This window comes from Notothenia rossii, assembly GCF_949606895.1.
Source record: "Notothenia rossii genome assembly, chromosome: 10".
NCBI lineage: Eukaryota > Metazoa > Chordata > Actinopteri > Perciformes > Nototheniidae > Notothenia > Notothenia rossii.
The window spans coordinates 35,246,238-35,266,894 of NC_136908.1; the positions used below are offsets into that span (position 1 = coordinate 35,246,238).

Below are 20,657 nucleotides of genomic sequence, written 5' to 3' on the forward strand. Positions count from 1 at the left end.
TAATAAAGCTTTATTTAAACATTAAAGAATACTTTAGGTTAAGGTCTTCTTTAGAATAAGAAAAAAGCTTTGGGGGTATACATATTAAGCCTGACAAAGTACTAATATATTGCTTTCCTGCAATGTTAACTACTGTATGTGTAAGCACTTATTTGAACTGATATTATACATAATGTGACCTTGGACGCTTATGACGTTTAACAGCGGGAGCTTCAAGTGCAGCCTCTTCTTCACTATGTTGAGCCGTGTCTGTATCACTATCATCATCTGGGCGGTCATCTTTCTTAGGTCTATAGTCCTCATCCAAGACAGAGTCATCGTGTTCACTTTCTGACCATGAATTAGGATCAGAATCAGCTCTGGAGGCTTCATCGGCTGTTTCTTCTTCAATCCGTTGCCCGGTGTCTATGTCATTTCCTTTTTTCTCACATCTACTGTCATCTAAATCCTTCTCTGAGTCCTTCTCTAAATTGGTATCAAGTTCATTTCCTGACCCTGAAGCAGAAGAAAATAAAGTTGCTGAGTGTTGCTACTTCATCATACCTTGTTGCAGAAATGTGATTAAAAGTTTAAACACACAGTTCCTAATCCCTTTGATTGACTGAAAGTACATTTAGTGTCTAGAAAGTTGAAGAAATATGAACTAGCTCACCAGATGAATCAAAAAGAAGAGCTAATGCTTCACTTGTGGTCAACAGACCCCTCTGTCTCATGCGGTCCGCCATCTTTGTATGTAGCGTCAAAAATGCCTAAGTCAAAGAGATGACTTAGGCAGATAGTGATTTTGGACTCTAAAATGCGTTCTGATAGGCTGAGGACATAGGCAATAAGGCAGGGTGATGCAGTGGTAGGACAGATATCACAATTTGGCCAAAAAATGACTTGGGCAATTATGCTATTAGGCTAACGATATGTATTATAGGCTACTCTTATAAGATGTGTAGATAGTATAAGAAACGTTCAGAATATGACAGTTTAATGGTGGAGGTATACACACATATTGATAGATGTCTTGTGTTGAGGAACCTGCGACCAACGTTTTTCATCTCCGACCTTGTCAGGTATTGAACAATCAATAAATAAAGAACACAGAATTATTAAATATAAAACACAGAATTTGTGTGATTATACAAAATGGTTTACAAATAAACACCACTGCATATTTACAACTGTTACACATGCTGATGTAACGCAAATGTTTCCAACTTGGGATCAATAAAGTATATCTTATCTTAAGATGATCGATGGCTACTGCCATATTTACAAAATGTGCCTCTGAACCTTGACAAGTGCATGTTTCAGGCTTATCAATGAACAACAGGAGGGGTCACAGAAATAAGACCAGCTGTTAAATAAAGCTCTTCTGACCTTAGCTGTCATGTGGGTATGCTGCCCATTATGGGCACAAATAATTTTCACCCATTTATTAATTATATGTTTTACATTTGAGTGTTTCCTATCCCCTAAACCTCCAGGGATGTACACAGTTTTAATACTGGCAACTTCTTATTATGTTCTTAAAACGTCTTTTAAAACTACAATTCCCAGTAGAGACGCGCCATAGAACATGTTGCGAACATGGTTGCGAAACACACAATAGCCAGCATGTGTAGTTCTGGGGACGGGTTGGGGGAGGGGGGTGGTGGACCCATCCGAATCCAGGTTTGAATAGTATGCCTTGGTTCCATCCCATTTCAAAGTGCTGCCTGTTCGGTGCTCGGCGTAACCCACGGCGCACTACCACTCACACATCCAATCACAGAGCTTGAGGACTCGTCACGGGGTTTGTCAAACATAGCGGAGAGAATACTTCTGTGTGTATGTGTTTGTGTGTGCCAGGTGTGATTCACATGGGGGGATGGGCACATAAGGGGGGGAAACACATCTAGTTTATGTGTGTGTGTGTTGTAACTGATCCGGATGGTTACTAATTCCATTTCTTTATGGCGGTCATTGGTGTTAAAAAGTTGACTAAATCATCAAAAATTCAATGAAAGTTCTGATCAGCAATTGTATATGTTCAAATGTCTACTGTGAAGGAGATCATAAACCTTAATGCAATCGAATGTAAAACAAAAAAGTTTTGATTAATGAAAGTAGTAAATCGGTCAGATTTGACCCGAACACAACAGGAGGATCAATTACCTTATTTTGTGTTGACTTTGTTGGAGTTTTGTCAGCTAGGAAGTCAAACTGTTTTGTTGGCATATGTAGGTGTGTATTTCAGATCTACATTTTTGTCCTTTTGGTACAAAGAGCATGTGTTGCGGTCATGTTGCCATTAAGAACAAACTGAAACAGAAATTCTCATGTTGTCAGATTGGTTTATCAAGGACTAGGGAATATCGTTTTAGCTCCTTAATCTCACTAAGATGCACACTTATGGGATACAACTAGGTGAAAAAATTACATTGCCTACTCCTAGATCTAGTGCCACTAAAGTCCCGTTCAATCTGTAGACCATTCGGGTCAATATAAATACAATTAATGCAAAGCTCCTTTACCCTTGACTCGGCTCTCCTGTGTCTGCACACCCTGTCCATTCTGGTGCTGTTACAAACTACATGTAACTTTCATGACAGCAGCCGAGATGTTGCAGCCCCAGCAGACCAGAACATAAAAGATTGCTTATGCCATCACAGAGTCATGGAAGGTCTGAAGTAGTGCCCCCTGCACTCCAAAATACCTGTCTCCTCAGCAGATACAGTCTGCTCTGTCTCTTCTTGTAGATAGCAGCAGTGATCCGAACAGTCCAGTTTATTGTTCAGATTAACACAAAGGTACTTGTTAGATTTCACAATCCCTAAATATTTATAATATTATTTCATGGGTTATATCTATTTGAAATGTGGTGTAGTAGTGTCTCATGACACAATATTGAAGCATTTGACTCCGTGTTGCAAAAAGGGAAATGTTTTAATAAAACAAATCGGTATGTTCACACAAACACACACACACACAATCACACACACACACACACACACACACACACACACACACACACACACACACACACACACACACACACACACACACACACACACACACACACACACACACACACACACACACACACACACACACACACACACACACACACACACACACACACACACACACACTCAAATGACACTGAATTGACTGGCAGGCTCCCAGGTGTCTTCCCATTTTCTCCCACTGAAAAACACAATGAATGAAAACAACCATAAGATCATTGCATGTGACACAAGATAATTTCATATGCATGGGTTATCATAAAACAACAAATTACTTCAGTTTTGTAGAAGCCTGATAGTAAACTAGTTATGAAGTAATACATTTATTTATAACGCACAGTCTAAAAAAAAGCTAACCAAAGAGCTGTGTTCTCACCATGATGCGCAAGGCAGCCAGCAGACCATTACCTCCTCTCTTCCCTACACACGGGCACACAAACAGACAAAAACAAGTGTTAGCCATATCAGCGACTACGGGTAAATGCATTGCTGCTTCATGCTCTGTCAGTTTCAACATCTTACCTTCTCTACCCTTCTGTCTTTTATTCCGTTGTAGTTGAATATCTGCTGCCTTGAGCATTTTCTGCAGCCTGAAATGGTGCAAATAAGAAGTTATAAACAAATGAAGAAAAGGTTTGGACATCCTCCAGACGAATATTTGATTAATGACTTTCATATAGGAAGAGAACATTAGCTAATCTGCAATGTGGCCTATTTGTGTCCAACTTCCTTTTTGTTTTATTTCATGAAACATCATTTCTAACCACCTTATAAATAAAGACAAGTCATTGAGCAAACCTTTATGGTGTTTTATGGTTATTAAAAAGAGAGGGATTATGGAAACCTGGATCTGATATCTTGTGTGCAAAAGGACTTGCGCGTGAATGGGAGAATAGTATACAGCTATTTATTTCTTCAGTAGGATGTACCACAAAAACAAAACATACCCTTATTCTTCTTCTTCATCCCTTCACCTGTGGTACTGCTACACCCATTTGCTACAGAGGTAGCAAGTCTCGGAGAGGAGGAGCGCTCTGTGGGCAAACCTGTGACAGATGTAAGAAAGTTAAATGAGTGACGGTAGAGACTGGGGCATAGATAGCATCACAACTTCTGTGGGCTATAGATGATTTTTGCCCTTCATGTTCCTGATCTACTGACTTCAAATATGGAGTATGTCAAAATGTATTATGTAACTTAAATAACTTTCATAATATTTTTTGTTAGCGTCCAGCTGTGACTTTATGACAAATCACACCCTATTTATGGAAAGACGGTTTCCCTAAGGTATCTGTGAATTGTGTTGTATTTGTTTTTCTGTTGTATATGTAAAATGACCTTGGGTTCCTTGAAAGGTGCATTTAAATGACAAGTGCTATTATTATAAACCATGATGCCAGAGGGCAAATAACACTCAACACTCATTATTTAAAATGTAATGAATCCCACAAACAAAACACTAACCCTTCTTCCTCTTCCCTGGCTGGGACGCAGCCGATGGTGTAAGGAGTGAATAGGTGCTTGCAGCTGGGACAGGGATGAGTGTCAGGGTGTACATCTCCTCGGATAGGTTTCCTACATAGAAGTAGAAAGAGTAGAATGGATGCACGCCACCTTCTTCAATGTACAGAACCTCCTATTTGACTGGAATTCGCGATGAACTATGCTGTGCTACTTACCAGAGGACTTGATGGGGGTGTCTGCGGTGGCAATGGCGACTTCTGAAAAAGAAAAGGTTACAATTTGTAAAACATACAAATTGCTTTTAAAAGTGACAATGACTTTGAAGCTTACAAAAATAACACAAGTTTATATTGCATCAAGTACAACCACTCAATGCACCATGCAAACATAATTTTCCCACAGAAAAAGGACAGATTGGTCTCTAACCCCACCAATAGGAATGTCCTCATAAGTGCTAATAAAAGTAATGACATTAAGTTCTTAGGCGTTATTTTTCTGATTAGGCAGTTCAACAAATGTCATTTTGAATGGTCAGCTCCTGGCTGTTTATAAAATCCTAATATAACGAATATAGTCAGAAAACAATAAAAAGAGTGGTACAATAGACTTCTGCAATTACTTGATGTGGCTGGCGAGTTTTCCGCAGGAGGCTGTGGGGTTTCGGAGGCTGCTGCAGGCTCTGTATGACTCCAACCTAGATTAAAGAAAATAAGCTTTGGATAGCATCAACAATATCATGTAATTCACTAGTTCTCCCATTTGTATGCTTGTTTAAGGAAGAGGTGTAAGTTAATTGCTGTCATTTACCCCTATGGGCTCCTCCTAAACTTTATTAAGAAAACGACATCTAAGTGTCTAATTTCATTTCCAATGACATTATTGGTTAATTTTACAAAAATGTAAGTTACAGTACTACCCACTTAATAATTTCTTTATTCACTTTAACAGACAACAACACCTTTCGCAACAAATTCAAATAACACCTCCATCCTTCGGAGGCAGGTGGAGGCATTGCTGCTGACATTGCACCTTGGCATCATTACTTCGCAGGTCCAGTCCTTCTTTATTCCAGGCCGGGCTAGGAACAAGAGGCCTCTGGCTCCAAGGGCCTGACATTTTTTCAGCTTCCAACAAACCAAAATATACATTATTTCAGAACAATTATGCCCTGGTTATTTGCAAAGGCAAAACCAGTTGTTAAACATAAATCACATACACTGCTTGCACAGATATTCAACCCTATGCAATGACAAAGACATTTTTTTTTATGCATGCATTAACAGTCTTAAGACTGTTGCGATCAGCAAGTAGAAGCTTTGAACATTATTCTGCATTGCATTTCTTATTTCTCTTGGCGGAATTTACACTGTATATATCATCTAGGTTTGTGGAGCAGCACTGTGGTTTATGAACAGTGCCACAGATTCCAAGTGGGATTAAGTTTAGAGCCATTCTACAACACAAACGTCGCAATTTTTGATCACCTGCAGTATTTTTTCTTGTGCTTGGGGTAATTGTACTACTAGAAGGTGAGTATTCACTTGGATGCCTTACAAGTATACTAGATGTTCTGTTGTTGCGCACAGGCTCAATCACAGTACTGAGATAATATCTCTATCTCTAGAGTACACTGTGGAGTATTTATAGGGGTTCTATAAGATATAATTGATTATGGTATTCATAATTAGGTTTCCATTAATGTGTATAATCACCTATAACTATTTTTTGTTGTGATTAGCTTAGAATAAGCCCTTCATATATACATAGCGAGCCGGTCTATTTCACTCTCTTCTCTTTGCCGTGTTACTACAGTAATTCAATCGGAAGAAAAAAAACACTGGCTCTAGAGAAGGCCTTTCATGTTGTTATGGCAATGGATGGCCACTGTAGGTTTTTGTACACGCTTATAAAGGGAGAGGTACTCAGTTGGTTGCAATTTAGAAACCTCACTATTACACAGTGTACCTTTCAATTACATTGAATCAAATTCAGCGATGATTCGCCAAAGTTAAATAAACATAACTTATCCCTGTGTCTACAGTAGTTGTATTGACAGGGAGCAGACACACTGATGAAAATGTCTATTTCGAATGTAAGTTGAATTGGATAAATGATTAAATAGTGTAAATGTATTTAGCTGTGTTCTGACACAGTGCTTTAAAACTTGAATGTACATATAGTCACATTTTTTTTGGGGCACACAGTTCATGCAGGTCATGAAATTTGCATAATGTGCACCAGCTCAAAGCCCATTTCTACCTAGGGCTTTGAGCAGCAGATTTGTATTACGTAATTATGATCAGATATGGTCAGATATTACATTTCTGTATCAAATGTAAATATTTTTTCAAAATCCAGAATGAACAAGTACAGGGCTGTTATTAATTATGCATGCAGGCCAAAAAAAAAAAGAAGTCCTGTGTGTGTGGGTGTGTGTGTGTGTGTGTGTGTGTGTGTGTGTGTATGTGTGTACAAAAGAGAAAGTGGTAAAGAGGCAGAGATGAAGATGGTAAAAATGGGGAGAAGACAGGAAGAAATGTAGGGAATATAGCTCTGAGGAGGGAGAAGAGAAGAAATTGAAAAAGGCTCTTAAAAGTGCTGTTTGATCTTGCTTTGGTTTGGTATCTGTTGAAAGAAAAAAATACAGTGAACACTTTAGAATGCATGACCATTTACAATCTCACATATCATCAACAAGCTTTAACATTGGGTGTAATTTACGAGTTAAAGCACTAATCAATCAGCGGCGGACTGGAACAAGGACAGCTCTGAACGTTTTGTCCTAAATAGAACCACAACAATCAGCGTGCAGTAACAGTCTGTCGATGGTTGTCATGACATTTCTTCACAATACTATTAGTTGCCACTGTATGCAAGTATGACAGCCACAATAGGCATTTTTCCAAGCTTTGTATATACAGTGCCAAAAGTATTTAACTCAACATTTTCTTACATTAACTTTGGTAGTAGTAGTACCATGGTAGTACCATGGTATACCATGGTACATACTATGGTACACGATGGTAACATTTCTTATGGGGTGCTTGTGTGGGAAATGCCAGCCCATGGCCTCAGCTGTATGTGCTGCAGGGGGGTGGATGCACCTCGCACAACTCACCCAGGAACGAAAGCTAGCTCCGGTCCTTTTCCTGTTAGGGAAACTGTGGACTCGATGTCCTGACAGGCTGGAGTTTGTGCAATCTGTACAAACACAATAGCTCACCATGATTACAAATGGTGAAATGCAATGTAAAATGACCAAAGAAATACCAGCTGAGCTCACTAAATTACAACCACTCGAACCAACTACCAACTACTACCATGAATTGGGCAGAGAAGGAGTCCGAGAAAGTTGCTCCCTTATGTGACGGTAGTGATGGGATTTATGGCTCTTTGAAGGGAGCCGGATCTTATGGCTCCGTTCCTTTCAAAGAGCCGTTCAAAAGAGCCGTTTTTTTTGGCGGGGTTACTTGGTTTGTCTGTGAAATAATCACCAGGATAATGATTGACTGTATTGCCAGACCTAATGTCAATAATCTGCTTTGTAAACACGACACAAGGTGGCGCCATATCCATGTCATTCATGTCCGTGAATGTACTACTTTGAATTTACCCTCCGTATGTGTTAAGTAAATAAAGTTGCCTTGCCTTGAATGAAATTCACGCAACTCTTAATATAGATACTGTGTTTTTAAGTGGCGATGGAGATCATTTGTTGGCCCTGCTTTAAAGGATATTTTGCCTTTACAAATGGTGCACTTTTTTGGTTGAAGTGCATCAAAATGCTGCTGCGTTTTCGCGTTTGGCTCATTTTCCATCCGAAAAACACGTCGTCTACCTGTCCTGTAGCCTACCACTTGTTATGACTTCTCTCTCTCGTGTATTCCGTTAAGACCCACCCCATCTCACTCCTCCTGCTGAAACCTACTAATCAGAGTAGGGGCGGGTCTTCACAGAATACGTTTGGGGAACAAAATCAAGCTTTTTAACAGGCGAGTGGATTTTGGCAGGCAGTGAGTGCGGACTAACAATTGAACGATAACAAGAACGGCTCTCACCAAGTACGACTCGGTTCCCTTCGTTCATACCAAAGAGCCGTTCAAAAGAATGGGCTCGTTCGCGACCGACACATCACTATGTGACGGAATATGAGGCGTTTGACGTATAACGTTAACAAACAAAACGGCTACTTCCCCCTCTGAATTCCTGCTCTTATGTCTCGTAAAACATATCAAATCCTGCATTAACTTTGTATTAATTGTAAATTCCAGGCAAGGTTAAGCTAAGCATAAATGTAGTAAAAAAAACAACCTGCAAGCTGCTCTTTAACACCTATGCAACTTCTGTTCACTTGGAATTGGCCGTTGTCGTGGTAACTGTAAACAGCAGAGCGCACACACCGGGACAAAGGAGTCAGAAACATGTCGGATGTCGGTTCTGATGAGTTTGATGATGAACGCGGGAAACTCGGGGTGAGTTTATTGTCTGTCTGTGAGTGAGTCAGATATCTTTGCTTTGTTGTAAAGAATTACGCTGGCTGAAGCTAACGTTAGCATTAGCAGGCTACAGACTGTGTGATCCGCTCTGCCGTGTCCCCACAGGAGTATGACGGCGGGAGGAACGGAGCCGGAGAGAGGCACGGAGCTGGGAGAGCCGTCCTGCCCAACGGGGACGTGTATCAGGGCGGGTATGAGAGCGGCAGGAGGCACGGACAGGTAGGAGTAAGACCCCAATGGTAGAAAAACGTCCCTAACCTTAAAATAGCTTCTAACTTAGAACCTATGTTCAGGTTAGGAAAACGTTTTTAGAACTTAGAACTCCTAAGTTCTAGCCGTTTATTGTTCTTCTAAATATGTAACTGCTGTTTAGCTAGGATTCCTCATACATGTTCATATTAAGGACATCACTGGGCCAAGGTCCGTGAAAGATTTAAAATGGTATATATATATGCAATTGGAAGATAAGATTGTTGTAGTAGACGACCACCGATTGTCAATATTGATATTTATCTTTGTCAATTATATTTCTTTATTGAATTATAATACATCTTGTTTATCATCATGAATATAGAAAGTAAACATAGTAGTTCCCTTTAACTCATTAAGCACCCAAAGTTAAAGTGAATAACAGGAGTAATAATTTATAAAATAAATGTTTTTGACAAATAGATTGCACATTTTACAGTGTTGTCCTGACAACGTGCATAGACAGGTCAGTCAGCATCAGCTTCAAACGGCCAGTCCTGCAACAGAGGCCATGTGGCAGGCCGTGGCAAAGCGTCTGTTTCTGAATGCACCTGCCACGTGTGCTTCTTGCAAGACAAATGTCTCTTTGACAATTCATCTTGACTCTAGGGGACATATTGCTTCAAGAATGGGGCGAGATATGTTGGAGACTATTACCAGAACATGAAACATGGACACGGCACCTTCTACTATCCCGATGGCTCTAAATATGAAGGTACAAGAATCATATTATTTTTGGGATAGTTGCCAACTTCTGCCATCAGTGTGTGTCCGTTTACAGTTTTGTGAAGATTATACTATTTTTCAGCTGGCAACTTTGTGTGTGTTAGGTTTGTGGGTTGAGGACCTGAGACAGGGTCATGGTCTCTACACCTACCCCAATGGAGATGCTTATGAGGGGGAGTGGCTTCATCATATGAGGTATATCTACATTTTGTGAAAGCACACAATTCTCTGTGCCATCTGGATTTAAAAGCCAGCTTGGTTTTCCATTATCTAACCTCAGTGGTGTAATTTAGTGAACAACATTTACTCAAGTAAGATTTTGGGGTACTTATATTTTACTTACTGTAGGTATTTTATTTTATGCTACTTTATACTTTTACTCCAATGCTTTTTAGAAGCCAATATTATATTTTTTTACTCTATTGCATTTATTTGACAAAATGAGTTACTGTACAGATTCAGATCATTAGCTTAAACAACATTTAAATAAACTATGGTATAAAAGTATAGGTTAAGATATACAGCAGCAGTAGATAAAAGTAGCACAACCTTTACCAGCATTCAAAAAGTAATCCAGTTATTTAATAAAAATGATTCTAACATGGGACATTACGCACAATGACTACTTTTACTTTTGGTACTTTAAGTATATTTGAATGCCGATACTTTTGTTATTTTACCTAAGTAAGATTTGAAATGCAGGACTTTAATTGTTTGTAAACAGATTATTTTTACACTGTAGTATTTCTAGTAGGAGTACTCCTTACAACACTGTCTACACTCAATGATTAAGACCTTTGCTAAATCACTGCTGACAACTATATGTTATTTCAACAGCCTGACAAAGTGATTTCAATAAACAGGATGTATATTTATTTTCAACCAAAGCTAAGTTTCAATATCGACACCTTTTTACCTGAACATTACCAAACCCATTCTAAATACCGTTAATAGCATTTCAGAACTGCTGATATCCTTGGTCTCATGTGATTGCTAGGCATGGCCAGGGCATTTACAACTACCAGGAAACTGTCTCCAAGTACAAGGGCTCATGGGTAAATGGCAAGATGGAGTCAGCTGGGGAGTATATCCACTCTAACAACAGATACATGGGTAACTTTGTCAACAATAATGTAAGTTTTACTTTAATACCTCACAAAATGCTTATACAATGTTTTAACAAAATTGTATTCACCAACTAAAGTGTACATACCACATTAAACACATACACAACACAACAGTGGCGAGCCGTAGCTTTTATACCAAGGCCCCATTCCCTCAAAAAAAAAAGATTTATTACGTTACAGCCTTTAAGTCTATGGTCACAGCGTATACTTCAGCGGAATATCAAAACAACGGCCCGGGGTGCAAAGCACATTAATGACAGTGACCCTCTACCACACAAAACAACACCATTTATATAAACACCTATCATGACAGGGCACACACAGCCAAGTAATAATTACAAATGAATGAAGTAGGCACGGTGGCCCACATTGAAAATGACTTAGGCCTACCTTTGATGATCAAATCACTTAAACACAAAGTCAATCCTCCTTTCCTTTTAGATGAAGTACTTGATGGCGGGGTCATGCAGCTGATCCTTTGCCACTCCAGTTTATCATTCTAACTCAATCTTGAAAATGACTCTGTTAATAATATCGCAACGATGTCATCACTATCACTGACATGAGCCATCATGAACGAACTTATTCTAATCATAAATCTATCGATTAGATTTATGATTCGAAAATAATAAAAGTAGGGGTAGACATGTGGATATTATCCAGCTGAACAAAACGTGCATTTATCTAACAGGTTCGTTTTCCACAGACCTTATTTCAAGCTATTTTCCAAAACCCTATGGAGAAATCCCATTGCTTTTTTGTCGAGGGAACCCGAGCGCAGCTTACTTCCGGGTTTTAGGACGCGTCACTGCACCACTTTATAGAGTGGCAAAGTCCCTCCCCTATGCTCCATGGGACCTTATTTCGGAAAAAGTATGTATTGAAGTCAATGGAGAGAGAAAGATTATCTATGGATCCCGTTTGAATTGTGCCACGAATTACACATATGATGTTTGTCAATTTAAAAGATAATTTTGCAAGTAAAAAAAAAAAAATGTGTCGGAAAACTGCGAAGTAACACATTTGTTTCTGTGAAGCGCTGAATGAACTACATCTCCGGTCTAGCAGAACAAGACACGTCACCAAGATGGCCGTCACTACTGTCTTGTCAACAAAAGGATTGACTACCCTCACTATCACCACAATGAAACACGTCCAGAAGAATGTCATGCAAAGCTGCCTGTCTGCCTGCCTTTGATTCTCTCTGAACTGCCTGGTTTTTTTAATGTTTAATGTCAACCATTTGTGCAGATAGCGTGAAGTAGAAAAGATCGCAGATGGTAATGTAGCGTTAGCATTTCTCCCCCGGGCTTAAATAGTGTATTATAGAATGATCACACCGGTGACAGTACTCTTCAAAGGGTTCACAAAATATGACTACTACTCTTACTGTTTAACATTTTGGGTTACTTGATGTTACTTCATATTAAGGCTAATAAAAATGACAAGGCTGTAACGCTAACTAACGTGCTAGCTACTAGCTAGGTAGCTAACTTGATCCAGCCACTCCACGTTCTTTCATCAGACGGGAAGCGAAAGAACGAGCAAGACCCATTGCTGGTATGATAACAACTTGGTACTAAGCAGGCATCTTGTTAAAGTTATCTTATCTTGGCCAGTGCCATATACAGGGGTAGACATTAAGGCTAAAATTGGGCCGGTGGAATTTTATAATCACTGGCCCCACCATTGTAACCACTGGCCCGGAGCATCCATCCCAAAAAAATCGACTAATAATGAAGAAAATTAACACATTTGTTGCAATGGTAATTTATGCACTAACTACATTACTACTTGTACTACAACATTTGAATCATCAGTTCTTCCTCATTTTCCTCAATTGTTCATATTTGGTTTATTAAAATAATGATATTGTGGTCATTGTTAAAGAAATGTCTGCTATTATTATGAGTATTATTATTTGTATAATGCGCTTTCTGCCTTCCTGTCATTAGGAGTTAGAAATATAATGGCTATGTAATAGATTAGATTAGAACCTTCATTATCCTAAACTGCTGGGACATTTCCCTATAGCCAATACCTTTATATTGTCTACTCTTCACTTACTTGTCATCATAGGTCGGCATTGATGTACAGAGCTGACAGAAGACCTTGTTTGTATTGGCATCATATTGAGAGGTGCAGCCAGTGACGCGTCCTAAAACCAGGAAGTAAGCTGCTGGTTCCCTCGACAAAAAAGTAATGGGATTTCTCCATAGGGTTTTGGAAAATAGCTGGAAATAAGGTCTGTGAAAAACGAACCTGTATGATAAATGCACGTTTTGTTCAGCTGGACAATATCCACATGTCTACCCTACTTTTATAATTTTCGAATCATAAATCTAATCGATAGATTATAAAAGGGTTTTAGGACGCGTCACTGTACCACTCTATAGAAGCCAACTCCTCAAGTTCAAGCTGGCTGAAACTTTCTCTCCCTCTTCTTCTCATGCTCCCTGTCACTCTCCTTTAACTCCTCCGGTGACTTTCTCTTATTTGAAGATTGTTTTTTGGCCGGCGCTTGGCCGGTTACCGCTGGTATTCAAAACATTTTGGTGAATGGTTAGGTGGCGCGATAGTCTGTAGTGAAGGAGCGCGCTCCCGCTCATGGGAGCCTGCTCGCGCTGCGCTCCTCAGCAAACAGCTGTTTGCTTTTCACCCAACAACAACAACTGGCTCACGAAATGCTATGTTGTAGCGTTGATAAACGAAACAATTTAACTACATTGCTTGTCAAAATACCTATACCACAGGACCATTTTTTTTTTTAAAGCAATATTTTTAGTGGCCCGAGCGGATAAGTGGAAAGTACGTTATGCTGGCCCGGGGTGTCTAAATAGTGCTTCCGGGCCAGCAGGCCATTTATAATGTCGAGCCCTGATATAGATAGATTATGGCCGTTTCTCAATCTCGAGGATTCTGGCTTCCAAGCCAATATTTCAAGGATGCTACGTCATCAACTGCCGCCGAAGGACTGTTCCAATCTCCAGCATACTTGGAATTCCACCGAGGCCGCGTCCTTGGTTTGGGGGACATTTCAAGGCTGCACAGGGGTAGACTTCGCGTCCTTAAAATCCCCACAATGCTTTGCTCACGGACCAATTTCAAAAACCCTTGCGGAGAATTGCTGAACCGACGCAGCGCACATTTAAATTTAAGTATGTAGTGGCGTAGAACATGTGTTGGTAAATATGTTATATACTTTGATACATTTGTTTGTTATCACCAAAAATGTGTTCCGTGACAGTAAAGCAAGTTCATAATTAGATAGACATCGTGAGGTATTTATTTTCGGTACAGTTTATGTTGAAACCGTTAGAGAGAGTGGCACACTTGTTAGCCTGTTCCATTCTTCTTCGTTTTCCGAAGCCGTGGCTTGGAAGCATACTTGCTTCGTTTCTGAGGGAAGTGACTTGGAAGTACGTGACTACCAAGCCAGCATCCTTGTGATTGAGAAACACCCTATGTCTATATGGCGCTGATCTGGAGGAAAACAATTGTGACATCACTTACGCGACTTTGGGATTTGTAATCTTTCTAGTTGCGTATTTTTCATAGTTTATATTTCAACAGTTTTAAGACAAACTGTGACTTTTTTGACATGGAAATTATTTTTTAAGATTGACAAACATCATATGTGTAATTCATGGCACAATTCAAACAGGATCGAAAGATACGTTTTCTCTCTCCATTGACTTCAATGTATTATTTTTCCGAAATAAGGTCCCATGGGGCGGAAGTAGATGGGCGTGATTTTGCCACTCTATACACATGCATTAGACTTGTTTGAGACAAGCTGCGGCTCGCCTCGAAAGTAGACGAGAATAGCCGATCGCAGCCGGGGGAGGTCTCAAAAAGCTCGCCTGAAGTCGGACAGCTTGGAGTCGGCTTCTTCTTCTTCTTCTTCTTCTTCTTCTTCTTCTTCTTCTTCTTCTTCTTCTTCTTCTTCTTCTTCTTCTCTCGGTTTTTTGGCGGAATGCAAACAACTTTAAGGTGCATACCTCCACCTCCGGAGTCGGCTTGACTCGGTTTGCATTTATAAAGAATGCACACGTGTTTAATCGTTAATGTCAGATATGTACTAAGTAAATACATTTGTTCCTGCTCAAGAATAGATTCAACTTTATTGTTATTGCACATATTACAGGTACTGAGACAACGAAATGCAGCTTAGCTTCCAACCAGGAGTGCAAAAAGCAGTAAAGTGAAAAGTAATGTACACAATCTACAGAATAAAACATAGAATGATTTGAATGATGAATAAACAGTGAGGGGTATGAATACACTAGATATACACAGCAGCCTGTGAGCAGTATGAACAGTGTGTATAAATATGCTAAGATATATAAAGTATGAAAATGGTAAGCAATGCAAGTATAGTATAAAATATATAGATATTAATTTCATGATGATAAACATTGTGGAACAATGATGACAAATGTGACTGGAAGTGGCGACGTAAAACTCATACAAAACAACAACAAACTTTTGCTGAGCCAATTGGAGGGTTTCATCAGCAGCATGGGGTAAAAACCACCAATGAGCGCTCAGCTCGAGATACCAGCGAGTCGTTTCCCATCAAGCATTTCGCTTCCGCAGCCCGTGGAGAGGAACTGCGCCGCCTCGCCGCGCCTCGCTCTCAAGGCTGCGTGCGTCTTTGTCCCGCGAGATTTCAACGTCTCATGTAGGCGAGCCTCCAGAGCAAGTCGGACAAAATGACTAACCATCATGCAACGCACTAGCAAGACGTTGATCGCAACTGCGCAGGTCTCGCTTGTCTCAAACAAGCCTACTAACTTCACAGCAGGCGGAACTTGTCGTAAAGTCTGCGAAAATAAAGCCCACCCATTTAGAGGGAAGATATGATTGGTCAATTGTACTGTCATTAGACATTACTCTCTCATTGAGTTACTATAGCTGGCCCTCTGTGAATGTAGAGAGGGACCAACAAGCTCTCCCGTCTTCACAGTAACTCGGAGAGACGGCATTTAACCCTTCACATTCCAACAGAAACTGGCAGATTCGAAGGATTTATTTATTTGGAAATGTTATTTTAAATACAATTAAATCAAGTTATGTTGGTAAAACTAATGAAAAATATAACTAAAGAAATATTTTTTCTTTTTTTAATATTTTCAAATATTATTTTTTAGAATATCTTATGCCCTCAGAGAGGGCCTAGAGGGCCCTGACAGCTCGCCACTGCAACACAATACACACAAATAAAACCCAGGTTGTAATAAAACATGTTTTACATTGTGTTCAGTAACAATCACAGCAGATTATTTTCTCCTCAGCCGTCCGGCCCGGGGAAGTACGTGTTTGACGGCTGTGAGCAGCACGGTGAATACCGCCCCGCTGAGCAGGTGATCACACAACCACACAACTCTTTCTCCTTACTGTGCCTGCAAACAGAAGGGATAGCATTCATGATATGACACTGAGTGTACGGTGAGTTACAAGGTAACCATGACAACTCTCTTAACTTAAACTCCAGCCAGCGACTGATGAGGAGAATGGTACAAATCTAAAAACACAGCGGTCCCCCTACCTAGGCTCCAGAGAGGGGTACCTCAGCACCGAGGAGGTGCTCTAACTCCAGTGTGTCAGAAGAGACAGGCGTGTCTTTTCTGTCTGCTAGAACAACTCCTTCTTCCTTAGTTCATCTGTTCTAAGTGCATGTTTGACTTTATATGCATGACGATCAGTCACGTTGAGTGACTTTATCAAAACTTTGTTTTGTGGCTGCACAATTTAGAAAAATGACTAGTTGTGATTGACTGATACTGCCAATGTGATATGATTTGCGATTCACATGATCATTGAAAAATAATTTTGAATGATCATGGTGTGATTTTTTTAAGAGGATCTATAACAAACAAGCATATCGTTGTATTACATTTGGATTAATTGGGCAGCACGTTACATGTAAATAAAAGTGTGTTGAAGGTGCGTACTTAATGGTGTGCGTTTTGTTTGCAAATAAAACCAAAATGAATGTTAACAATATATTGTAGAACTTTTTTCTCACAGTGTGTTCTTCATTCTATCCAGGACCGAGCTGAGGGTGAGTGGGGGGAGTCGGTCTCGCCTGCCATCCTCAAGTGGATCCCCAAGTGTGTAACCGACTTGACGCTGTGGACAGGCACACACACCTCATGTGAGCTTTATAAAAAAAAACTAGAATATAACAGACCTGCTGTAAATGTACCATCATCTGAAGGTCGGCCTTTATTGTTGATGATGTTTCTGAGGAATACATTCAACAGTTCAAAATATTGCGAACAGAGTTGATGTGCCGTTCAGTGTTAACGTGTGTTTTCTTCTGTCAGGTGCAGAAAAGGACAGGGCTTCAGCAGAGGCAGAGAACTGACATGTCTGATCAATCCTCAAACATAAATATACTAATACATTTGTAAATTAGCCTTGTTTTTTTCTTTGAAGGTGTTTAGTAGAAGCAACAGGAAACATTTCCTTATATAATGTGCTGCCCCTGTCTGCTAATCTCCACACAGCTTCATATGTCTGAAATACATAAAAAGCTACCAGACCTGGTATATTCACAGTGTTCCATTTAAAAAAAGAAAAAGGTGATAGAGGAAGTTAATTAAATAAATCAAATTATTTGTAAACTATTTACAATTTAAAACAGGGTAAGAATGTGTTTTCTGTTGTTTTGTTAGGAGGTTGCTGCTTGAATGCTTTCAGACAATTTTACTGTATACTTTTTTTGTTAGGTTAGGTTCTGACAAATAAAATTCCTGAAAAAACATACATTTTTATTTAATCATTTATTTCGCAGGGACAATGCACTGTAATGAACACTTAAAACATTCAAATGCATCAAGCGTAACATTGCCAGATTTAACCTTCAGCTAATTTATATCCGCAGTCCCTCACATAAAACATTTAAGGAAATTACATTTTACAAACATAGCAAAAACAAAATACATGTTATGCAAAAAGTGCAAAAGAGCAAGAGCAGCATACACAAGTATTTATGATATGGTAATACAATATAGCAGCAACAACATATAAAGTGCAAGAGAAGATACAAGCGATGCAAAAAGTGCAAGATAAGATACCCCTGTGTTAAAGTGCATTTAGCGGTTATTGCACGTCTGTTTGTTTCTCATCCATTCTTTGAGTTGACCTTTGAAACTATTGAGAGTGGGACAATCCTGTATCTCAGCTGGGAGGCTATTCCACAATGAGCTGCCTTTAACAGAGAGGACATTTTGTCCAAAAGTGGTCGGTCTGCAGTGGACCTCACAGTCTCCTCTGGGTTCTGACCTAGTGCAGCGTCCAGTGTGTTTTTTGTGGATGAATTCCCCCAAGGGGGGGGGGGGTGGTATTTACATTTATAAATATTTATATGTTTTTCAAGGATGGTACAGTGGTGGTATGAATTACATAACATATGTCCTTGACGAAAAAGACTGTATGACGGTTGAAACCTCTGAACAGGCTAAACACACATGTTATCCTGGCAGGAATTAATAGAACAACAAAAAAAAGTTTGAATAAATGGGCTCTACTACTTCCCCTTGTTTTCAACATAATATCTTTCTAACTATTTTATTCTGAAAGGATACATCCAGAAGCTTCTACTGTACTTTAGTGTCTGTAGCATCGGGCAGGACTGCAACAGGTCAGCCTGCAAGCAAGAGGAAGAACGGGAGGAAATGAGCAAAACACAGTGGATTTAATGTTGGTGGCACATTTGCATCATCATGTCAACCAGCTCAGATGGAAGCAATAGGGATGAAGTGGAGTGGATGATATCTAGCCAAGGCTGAAAAGGCTACTTGGAGTTGGTCGGATGACAGTGAAAATGGCAAGGCCTGCAAAAACTTCTTTTATTTTTGAAAGACAGGAAGATAGACGAATCAAGAACATGAGTGGAAAGTTATGATCATATCAAAATGGTTTTCAATATCCCCCGATTAAACTTACTAACGCAATTAAGAAGGAGATTGGTGAAATAAAGTATGCTAAGTTTATGAACAACAAGCGAGTGTTGATACAATGATGCAGCCAAAGTAGTAAGATTCATCCCGCTTTCATCTCATTAGTATGCATAGAGGGTGACAGGTGCTGTGACAGGTCACACCTCTACCTACTTATGCTAATGAGCTAAGTCCCGCCTCCCTTTTGTTCGAGGTGTGAGATCTCAAGTAGGTGTGATATCCTAAGTAGGTGTGAGATCCGTCGATAGGAGGGGGTTGATGTGTATTCACAGGTGTGAAAAGCCCCCACTGTTGCGCCTTATGGTGTATCATAAAAAATGTTTCAATCACATTAGTATGCATAAAAAGTGACAGGTGGGCCCGCCCCCAAGTCTATTAAAACAAAATGCCGCTTCCATCACATTAGTATGCATAAAAGTGACAGAAGGGCCCGCCCCAATTATGTGATGTCAGAAGACCGAGGGGGTGGAGTGAGATAAAAAAAAAAGAACCCCGTGCAGATAAAAAGCCAGTCATTTCCAATCATCAAGTCATCTCTCCAAAAAGAAAAAATGGCCAAGAGACGCCTCGATATGGGTTTAATCAGCGAGACGCCTGTGACAACTTACCGCCATCCGTCCGGAGCGCCGGTCAAGAAACGGATGCAGTATCTGTGCCGGGTTCAAACACCTCCGGTCGAAGATCTTGAAGAGAAATGGCTTCTGGAAAATGAACATGTTTGGGGATACGTATTCAACTATATGGCGAATGAACTGCATTTCTACAACCTGAAGAATGGAGAAACGTATGGACCCCACAGTGTTAAAGCGACGTTGACCTCAACAGATTGGGCTGTGTTAACTCTGGTGTCTTCCAGAGATCTCCACGCAACCATTGTATCGGAAGAAGTAGTGCATCAAGAAAATACTGTGAAACCATCGGTGTACAAGATATTTGCAACAAAAAGCAAAGAAACGCAAACAAAAAGCGAGATCAGAGAAGAGTTCTCACCGTTACCCCTCAATGTGGAGGAAGAAGAAGGAAATATCCCCCCGCCGCCAGAAGTGAAAAGAGTCCTGACAAGCACCGTCTGGGAAACTAAAAGCGGACCATCTGGGCGATGGTATTGCCGCGCAAGCCGTTTGCTGACGCAGGGGGGAGGGGTTCTCTCTAAAACACAGTGTCCTGCCATCTCTCTCTGTTTCTGCTGATGTGTAAAATATACAAAATAATGTTTTATATACTTACTCTCTTGTTAAAAGGTGATGAAGTTTGTAGCGTAAGCCAGCCATCAGTATTCTAGTTTTAAGGATCGAAGGATCCAATGTATTTTTAAATGGAGCAGAAATAGAACTAGTCTCCCAGTGCAAGTATCTTGAACAGAGAGTGTCATATTGGACTCACACTTGACTTTTTAAGAAACATATCCAGAAAGTAACCAATACCATTAAATTCAACTTGCAACATTTTAAACAAATTAGACCTTTTTCTTAACTGTCAATGCTGCAAAGTCATACCTCCACTGTATGATTCTATCCCACATTGAATACTGTTTTACAAACTGGTCGTTTACTTGTGCCACACACCTGAAACCCATAGAACAGCTGTTCAAGAGAGCTATCCAGGTGTTTGACAGAAAGCCACAGTCAT

At 39.9% G+C, this 20,657-nt stretch overlaps 2 protein-coding genes across 10 annotated transcripts in view; one reads left to right on the top strand and one right to left on the bottom strand.

The window, feature by feature from the left end:
• Positions 1–2,897: 2,897 nt before the first annotated feature.
• Positions 2,898–20,657, bottom strand: part of LOC307021215 (uncharacterized protein) — a 75,685-nt gene continuing 57,925 nt past the window's right edge. For 4 of the 8 annotated variants that reach the window (XM_079653127.1, XM_079653125.1, XM_079653128.1 and 1 more), the window contains 8 exons: positions 5,419–7,661; positions 5,080–5,154; positions 4,676–4,717; positions 4,461–4,571; positions 3,944–4,042; positions 3,519–3,586; positions 3,373–3,416; positions 2,898–3,177 (listed from right to left, as the gene is read on the bottom strand). In XM_079653127.1, the coding sequence (XP_079509253.1) occupies positions 3,123–3,177; positions 3,373–3,416; positions 3,519–3,586; positions 3,944–4,042; positions 4,461–4,571; positions 4,676–4,717; positions 5,080–5,154; positions 5,419–5,608 (684 nt within the window). In that variant the 5' untranslated portion in view covers positions 5,609–7,661 and the 3' untranslated portion in view covers positions 2,898–3,122. Of the gene's footprint in view, positions 3,178–3,372; positions 3,417–3,518; positions 3,587–3,943; positions 4,043–4,460; positions 4,572–4,675; positions 4,718–5,079; positions 5,155–5,418; positions 8,517–8,771; positions 8,788–20,657 lie in introns of those variants that run through there. The other 4 variants (XM_079653129.1, XM_079653130.1, XM_079653132.1 and 1 more) reach the window with 4 other exon arrangements.
• Positions 8,575–18,705, top strand: rsph1 (radial spoke head component 1). 2 transcript variants are annotated; one of them, XM_079653124.1, is made up of 8 exons: positions 8,575–8,932; positions 9,062–9,175; positions 9,815–9,920; positions 10,036–10,126; positions 10,929–11,064; positions 16,356–16,424; positions 17,113–17,218; positions 17,397–18,705. In XM_079653124.1, coding segments are annotated over exons 1-8 (675 nt in total). In that variant the 5' UTR covers positions 8,575–8,881; the 3' UTR covers positions 17,399–18,705. The 2 variants fall into 2 exon arrangements, with proteins under 2 accessions (XP_079509250.1, XP_079509249.1); XM_079653123.1 differs by having other exon boundaries at positions 8,592–8,932; positions 17,391–18,699.